Source organism: Barbus barbus (assembly GCF_936440315.1).
Source record: "Barbus barbus genome assembly, chromosome: 45".
NCBI lineage: Eukaryota > Metazoa > Chordata > Actinopteri > Cypriniformes > Cyprinidae > Barbus > Barbus barbus.
The window spans coordinates 15,157,912-15,166,652 of NC_136723.1; the positions used below are offsets into that span (position 1 = coordinate 15,157,912).

The 8,741-nt window shown below is 36.8% G+C and overlaps 1 protein-coding gene across 1 annotated transcript; it reads right to left on the reverse strand.

Moving 5' to 3' along the window:
* Window positions 1-48: 48 nt before the first annotated feature.
* r3hcc1 (R3H domain and coiled-coil containing 1) lies at window positions 49-8,319 on the reverse strand. Its single transcript, XM_079408666.1, has 8 exons — window positions 8,147-8,319; window positions 7,711-7,839; window positions 7,088-7,225; window positions 5,444-5,900; window positions 4,316-4,488; window positions 4,166-4,236; window positions 3,972-4,067; window positions 49-780 (listed from the first exon to the last, which is right to left on the reverse strand). The coding sequence occupies exons 1-8, from the start codon at window positions 8,152-8,154 to the stop codon at window positions 662-664; spliced, it is 1,191 nt and encodes a 396-aa protein (XP_079264792.1). The 5' UTR covers window positions 8,155-8,319; the 3' UTR covers window positions 49-661.
* Window positions 8,320-8,741: the final 422 nt, after the last annotated feature.

Below are 8,741 nucleotides of genomic sequence, written 5' to 3' on the forward strand. Positions count from 1 at the left end.
AAACCTGACAACCCACGTTAAACCCAATTAAAGACATGACACCAAAACAACAAACAAAACATTTAATTAAAACATGAATAATGGGTTGAGGTATCAAACAATTTTAAAGCATCATAGTGCAGAAATAAGTCTTTTTTTTTTTTTTACAAAACTCAGACAAACAAGTCAAATATATAATAACGGTAGCAAACAAAAACAGAATTATCTACATTTAGTTAAACATCTAATAATACTATTGCATTTTAAACTAAACATTTAATGTCAAAAATGTCATTTCGAATCCATTCCCATATCAAATTACACAAGCTGAACATGAAAACAACTGAGAAACAACACTAACACACAGTCTACTTCATTTAATCATTAGAATCAATATGATGGTCCTGGATGACCCATTTTCAGGAAATACAATGAGCAAAATGCCCACTTAACACACTACTGTCTTGTTTCCTAAAACAGTACAGAACTCAACCTTTTAAAACGTTGGGAGACCACATATATTTCATGTTTTTGAGAATTTCGACATCCTGTGCAGCTAAATAAAGCTTTACAGTGTCTCCTTTCCCAGTCTTAGTGTAATAGTTAATGTCACGGACATTTGTTCTTTTCCCAGTCTAGTTTTAACTGGAGGACAGTCTGACTGATGAGGAGCTTTATTTATTCAGTTGAAGTTGTTTCTCATTTCTAAGTGTCTCCCCCTCAAGCCCAGCGCTCTGGTCACCATCCTGCGGGCCACCACTGTGTCCGTCCGCGGCCTTTCCTTCACCGGCTGAATGAACTCTGTATGGCCGACATCAACATACAGAGTTTAAAATGAGTAAATTACTGACATTAGTAACATGACATTTGAATGAATCTATTTATTTATTCAAAATACACAAAATCCAAAAGATACAATGACCTAAAACGTTATTTTAAAAGGTACAGTTCACCCAAAAATGAATATTCTGTTACTCACCCTCATGTCATTCCAAACATGTAAGACCTTTGTTCATATTCAGAACACAAACGGTGATATTTTTTATATCTTTCTGACCCTGCATAGATAGCAATGCAACTGAAATGTTCCCAGACCCAGAAACGTAGTAAGGACTTTGGTAAAATAGTCCATGTGACATCAGTGGTTCAACCACAATTTTTTTAAGCTAAGAGAATAGTTTTTTGCGCAAAGAAAAAAAGCGTTAAAAATGTTTTCTCCTTTGCGTCACCCTATGGTGCCATAACGGAGAGTACCATGACGCATGCATTGTTTACATGCAGAGGTACTCTCGATAATGGCAGAAAATGTGATTTGGAGAAGAATTGTTGAATAAAGTCATTATTTTTGCTTTCTTTGTGCACTATTCTCTCATCTTCGAAAAATTAGGGTTGAACCACTGATGTCACATGGGACTATTTTACCGAAGTCCTTACAACATTTCAGTAGTGTTGCGGTCTATGCAGGATTAGTCTCGTGTAGCCAGACCTTCAGACTGACAGCTGAAGGTCTGGAATAGATGTCCGCTTTCATTGGCCAAGGCCCGCCCTTGAGGCTGTTTGACCGACATGTCAAACAACCAATCATAGTTTGTTTCGTTTATAGTCATGTTTCGGGGCGTGGAAATATCACCACAATAACAAACTCTCGGATGTATTTTAAAGATTCTATGCCGCAAACTTTAAATATTTCACATACTTTTGAAAATTCAGCGTTTAGTTGACCCTGATAAGCATTCGTCGTCACATTTGTAAACATGACAGCTTTCTTCTTTCGTGAGGGGGTTTGGCGCCATGGCATCTTTGTTTCCCGGCGGACCGAAAATAAACGCGACACTCGCGTCTCCCGGAAATCCGGTTTAAATATTAAGCGTAGCATTAGTTCTGGCAGGTCACGTGAGTCAAGCTTGCATCAGCTGACTCTAAGCTGATCACATCTACCCATAGGAATACGACACCTATAACGGCATCCCTACATGAGCGCTATTCAGTATTATTCAGCAGCTTGCTTGCTCGGGAGCAAATTACCCTCCTCCATCCCCAACTCCTCCTTTCGCCACAGTCAGGACTTGGCTTCTGACATTTCTGTTGAATCAGACTCCCTAATCTTGAGTTATGTGTTAAATGTAATTAAGTACATTAATGATATCTGCTTGGTTCTGTTCTGTTAACCCTTGGGGGGTTATTATTGCTGCTCTCCCTGCTCATTCATGACAGGCTGCATGTATGGACAGGGAGTTTTTGCCCAGAACAGAACATACCACCAAACCAAACTGTATGCTAAGTGTCTATCATTGACGATAGTGGTCCTGACAGAACAACCAGTCAGATGACAACTTTGACATTCCTGAAGTGTTTCCATAAAAGTGTGCCATATACATCAGACGTTTAGCCAACATTCCATGGGCGTGACCAGATGCAGGACCAGAAAGCTCTCGGATTTAATAAAAAAAAAAAATCGTAATTTCTAAAATCTTAATTGTTCTGAAGATAAACAAAAGTCTTACAGGTTTGTAATGTTTTGAAATTTTTGGGTGAACCATCCCTTAAAGGCAGGGTATGCAATTTTTCAAAAACATTTTAGTAAACTGAGTCGGGGCAGAGTCCCAAAACAAACTTGTAGCCAATCAGCAGTAAGGGGTGTGTCTACTCGTGATGTGGAGGAGTGAGCGTTCACTGAACAGCCGAGCTGAGCGACAGAAAAATAGAGATTGTGGATAAAAAAAAAAAAAAAAAAAGAAAAAAAAAATATGTAGTTGTTTAAAACTCAAATCTGCAGTTTATTTATAAAAACAGTGCCTATTTGAAAATGTGCTTTGCTGATTTCGGAGACGTGAGCTCCACACGATCACCGGGCGCTCATTCCGAAGAGAGGAGCATAACCTCGGCTAGTCCTTCTGACATTTGCCGCTGGCTCTGATGTCTCTGTAGTGGATAAACATAAAATATAATACGTTTTGGGTAAATCTAACAGGTAATCTTTGGTCTTTATTCTATTGTTCTATTAATATGTTTAAATGAAAACGAAAAGAGGCAATGTTTGATATATTTCTTCTGTAAATACAGTGAGGAACATTGCAGCAGCCAAGGCGAGCTGACTGACGTTATCAAGTACGCTGCTCTTTGCAGAATTACTGGACTTGCGTCGTTCCGTCCGTGGGAGCTCACACTCCCGAGTCTAACTCGTGAAGTTTGAACTACCGAGGATGCAAGTCCGACATGTACTTGGTATTAAGAAACGTGCGCAGACCTAACATTTCATCACCAGACTATTTGCCTAATCTTCTCTGTAGTTTAGACTGCGATGAAAACGCAGACAGCAACAGGTCTGGGGTGAAAAAAGTTCCTGGGACATATTGTTCCAGGTAATTTCAGTGGAAAAGTGGCTTTTGTTTCACAGAACTAATCGTTGCCTGGGTTGCGTAGGCTACATATATGTGGGGAGGATCTATCAAAATAGGGGCGAGACCCTTTTGGGGTACGGGCGTGTTTGTTTGGGTGATTTCAAATATCAACATTGGCTTCCAGAAATTGCTTACCCTGCCTTTAAAGCTTAATATAGCACCTGAAAAAAAATTCACTGTTTTCACAAATATATTAAGCAGCAAAACTGATCTCAATGATAATAATAAATCATGTGACACTGAAGACTGGAGTAATGACCATCACAGAAATAAGTTGAATTTGTAAATATTTTTAAATATAAATTGTAATAATATTTCACAATATTACTGTTTTACTGTACTCTTTATCAAATAAATGCAGCCTTGATGAGCATAAAAGGCTTTCAAACGCATTAAAAAAAAACGTATCGACCTCAAACATTTGAATAATATGCATGTTATTACTTTTCACTTGATTGTTACACCACTTCACAGTTTAAGAGTCCTTACATTTAATATTATCATTAAAAGAGTTAAAAAGAAAATTTAAAGACAGATTTTTTTCATCGTGGACACACTAAGTCTTCTAAAGTGAAAGCGTCTTTTCTGTACCTGCACGTCTGGATGCTTTCCACTTTGCTTTCTGGCTCCCCTCTAGCAGCATGCGGGTCTTCAGTATGGGATGTTTGAGGGACAGTGCCTGTGTAGCTGAACAGAGCCAAAGATGCGATTGTCAAACATAAGAAAATAAAGAATGATCATTCCTGATACATGAATGGAAAAAATACTGCCTAATGAAACGATACCTGCCGCCTGACTTGAAAATACACCGAGAGCATGAGTGTTATCCACCCACTTGATCTTCATCCCCCCTTCACTGGAAACAGAAGCAGATCAGTGTCATTTTATAGATATGTATCACTATTTTTTGTCAGAATATAGAGGTGACATATCACCTATAGTCAGCAAAGGCATCAAGCAGGTCATCTGTTTTAAACATGGCAGGAAAGTCGTAGATCTCAATGACGTGGCCGAACTCCTGTGGGTCCAGCCAGATGTTTGCATAGGCAGGGAAATCAATGCAGATGTTGAGTATGGTGATGTCCACATGTTTGAGCTGGGCTTTGATCTAACAACCAAGAAGAATGAATGACTGTGTGAGAACAGAATAAATTTGACGATAATTATGGTAAGAGATGCATTAGATCTCATTCACTATCTGCGCGAACAAACGTTTTCACAATCAAGTGATCAATACGTTTTGTACTAATATTTAATCTAAATTTACAAAAAGATTTAGGAACGATTCAAACCACACATACACAAAGATCACATGCTCTGGGTAGCCTTATAAATGTGTTAACATGAAATTCCATACATGGATATTTAATCTCTATATACTACCGTATTTTCCAGAATATAAGTCCTGTTATATTATCATCTGAAAGCAAAACATAACTTTTGGATTTGTGCTGAATAAGAGGTTGCCAAGTGAACCAAAGTTTTGCTTTTTCTTTAATTCTGTTTAGGTTTGGCATTTACAGTAAATATTGTTAATAATTAATGCCACTATAATTTTTTTTAAAGTTCTGAACATCATACAATTTTAAGGTTTTATGATGGAGTGTACGGAAATAAAATACATGTTTATAATGTTTTTGTCAGTTTCATTTCATTTACTGTTATTTTACATTATTTCTTAATTTAATAACGAAATGTGAATTTCACACTGATGCAACTTGTCTGTTTTATTATGTGATTTTGACCAGTTTTACTTCAGTATTGTGATGCATAATTAAAAAATATATATATTTAGAATTTGTTTTTAATTTTATATAATTTTTTTTAGTTAAAGTTTTAGTAATTTTGTTGTTTGGTAGTATTCATTTTTATTTCAGTTTTCTTTATTTTAGTACAATTAAGTTCAAATAAATTACATATTTCAAATTATTTCTGCTATTTATTTAATTTCAAGATGTTTTTTAAGTTTCTAATTTTCAAATTCTAATCTGTGATTATTTGAATAAATAAATTAAAATAATCCATGCAATTATTAGTGAATGAGACCCTTTAAGTTACAATACCTCAGAGAGCAAAGTTTCATCAACGTCCTGCTGCTGTGTGAGTGTGGCATCAGTGGGAAGGTCCGTGTTGTTGGCACAGGTTTCATCTGTTTCGTCATCTAATGTCAAAGATGTGAAGAAAGACACAGTCTGGTCCCAGGCTGGAGGCCATGGTGACGGACCCAACCTCGAAAGCTGCACAAACTCCTCATCGCCCAGTGACTGGCCAGTACTGTCCACCTCTGGCTTCTGATTGGCTACAAGAGGTTCCTTAGCAACATCAGAGGAGGATCCCACAGATGATTCCTTGAGATTCGGTTGTTCCAGATCTATCTTATGTCTCATAACACGCGGAATGTAAATAGCCTTGTCTGGCCGTCTGGCTCTCCGTCTGTTGTTGGTCTCCATGTCTCTGTCCCGACTGCGCGCTCGCTCATTGGATCTGCCCTCCGTATCTATCTGGTCTTCTTCTGGCAACCTGTCAGATGCACCACAAAAAAAAATAAAAAATTGTAGTTAGTAACATAATCTGTTAAATCACACATTAGGTAATACAATCAGAACACTTTTTTATTACTTTTGGCCTAACTAATGTTTATCGCATACAATTTAACTTAGGGTTGCAAAAAGGCAGAATATTTATGAAACTTTCCAGAAATTTTAGGAACTTTCTGGGATTATGGGGGACAATTTTGGAAATTTACAGAAACTTGGGAAAGTTTCTGCCCCTTTGCAACCCTAATTTACATAGGATATTCTTCTACATGAAGTGAAACAAGATTACATCGCAAAATGGGCTTCGTGGTGGAACTGCAGGAGGTTTGTGAGTTTAATGAAAAGCTAATAATTAATTAAAGAATAAAACAACGTAAAATTAAAACAATTTTAAGATAACAATTAAAATGAAACACTTTTACTAAAAATATGATTTTATTTGTTCGCTTGTCTTATGACCATTAAGTTAACCAACATCAGATAACAGTGAACAGGCAAATATGTTACTTAATTATCAACTCTTATTACGTTAAAATCTCAGGTAGTACTTCAAGTAAGTGTATTTTTGGATGACTAAAAAGGCAGTTTGGCTGACAAAAAAGTTTGGGAATCCCTGCATCAAGAAATAAGAAATAAGAAATAACATGATTTTTTTTAATTTGACTGTATTTGAAAGACAAATGCCTTACAAAGACATTGTAATACATGGTTAATTAGATAATTACCCACTGAGTGATAATTAAAATACACAAATAAATAAATAATGTGATCATCATGCAATGTTGAGAAAACACTTCTTAAAATTGAAATTATTTTTATAAATCCAGTTGTCAGATGCTCTGTGGCCTCTCAAATTTCAGTGTAATTATAGCCAACTGATTAGTGACTGCTCTTTGTGCGAATGTTCACAAAACTGCAAGATTTTCTGAAAGATGAAAGAATTTGTGAGAATTGATAAACTAGGAATCATTTATTACTATTGTGTGAATAATATGTAATCAATATAAAAGTAAGTGTAGTCTGATTACAAATATTTTTCAAATTTAATTACAATTTCTTGATCTTTGGAATCTGATTACGTGTAATCAGTTACTATTCAGCACTGGCACCACAATGATGAGACACAAACGCCATGAGTGTGTCATGTAACATGAGCTCTGGCAGCTTTACCTGAGGTCTGAATAACACACTACGACTCTGCGAGCGCAGCCCTCGCCCACAGAGAAGGTGCTGAGGTTGGGATGACTTGAACTGGTTTGGTGAATCAAGAAGCGAAGTCGGCTCGGGACAGGAGGGAAGAGTAGAACGCTGCAGTTCAGAACATTTCATTTAGACAATATGGCAGGAAGCCCTAAATACACATACATATGAGTGCTATATATGTCAAATTCATTGCCATTGTCTTATGGTGGTGGTCAAGTCACTGCAGTTGCTAGGAGGTTTGAGTGTTTTTAATGTGTTGATATAGGGTATTTTGAATGTTTTTCATTGTTTTCTGCCATGCAGCTGCTTGACTATTCAGAGTGATTTTTGATCTGTTTCTATGTAGTTTTGAGTGTTTTTCCGTCATGTCCCTATGCAATTTATAAGGTTTCAATTGCTTTTGGTGTGCTAATTCGTAGTTCTTCAATGATTTTAGCATGCTGCTATGCAGTAGGGTGTTCTGGGTGACTGTTTATCAGCCCATGTGGTCCTCATGTCCCTGTATGACATGAAAACATTTCTAAAAATGTTGATGAGCATTACTATTGAGAGCTGCAAGTGTCACTTCTTCAGACGTGTGATGAAATTACCTTTTTTGCTCATTTCTCTGTTGAAACTCATCCAGCTCCTCAAGGACTGTATGGATGAATTCAGTCTCTTGTTTGGGGAGGTAACAGCCATTAACACGAGGAACAGCCAGGGTGTCAGAGGACGACAATCTTTACCCAAAGAGGATAAAGATTGGAGATGCTTTAGTCTCTACACACTTAAAAAAAAAAATTAACATTAAAGAGGGGATCGGTAATTTGCAGGCCAAACATCACAGAATAACAATATAAAGCTCTGAGCTTGTGTTCACTGAGGCACACTAAATGCAGATTTAATCATTAATGTCTGTCTATGAATAAAACCTAAAAGCCATTAAGCCATTATTTTATGGTCACCGGCTCAAGTAACGTTATGAGTCAAATACAAATAGCTAAGTATTATCAGAGGACTTGCACGACATTAAACATCTAAACTCACTTGAACATTAGCTACTAGCTTAGCTCGCCGCTCCCACTCAATAACATGAACAAATAACAAATAAACTCACACCACTCGAAAGAGCCCGCTAAACGCGATTAAATCCCAGTCAAAACAACAACTCTTGACACGACATTTAACCGGCACCTGTGACGTCATGAAGATTTTCGGTGTGAAGGCTTTTAGTTCCCTCTAACGGTCAGGGGTGCAATTACAGTCTTTCTTCCTTTCTTCCCCATTGAAATTTTCCTTGTAAAATCTACCGTGTCTATATTGAATATAGTGAGTATAGCCATGTAAATTAATTTGCTATCCATGCTTCTGAATTTGGGGATAAAAGCACATTTCAGTCAGTTGATCATGTCTTGAGACAAATACACAAGTTTCTAAATACTGCCAGTGAGTAACTGAGGACACTTTGACCATGCCATCGCTGTTTCCATGTAAACATCAGTCTGATGTGGTCAACTTCATGTCCAATATGAAAAAAGGTAAATATAAATTCTTATTTGTAAAATTACCATTTAAGAAAAAGCAAAAAACGTACAATCTTTATTTTATAAAACTTTTTGTTTTTTTTTGCTCAGACTTAGTG

Bases quoted from the DNA above. Each gene is read 5' to 3' on its own strand.
- r3hcc1 (XM_079408666.1), bottom strand. The intron at 7,226-7,710 runs GTAATTTCATCA...TCTGAACTGCAG, and splicing joins CAGAGAAATGAGCAAAAAAG to CGTTCTACTCTTCCCTCCTG. The intron at 5,901-7,087 runs GTAAAGCTGCCA...TGCATCTGACAG, and splicing joins GTGTGTTATTCAGACCTCAG to GTTGCCAGAAGAAGACCAGA.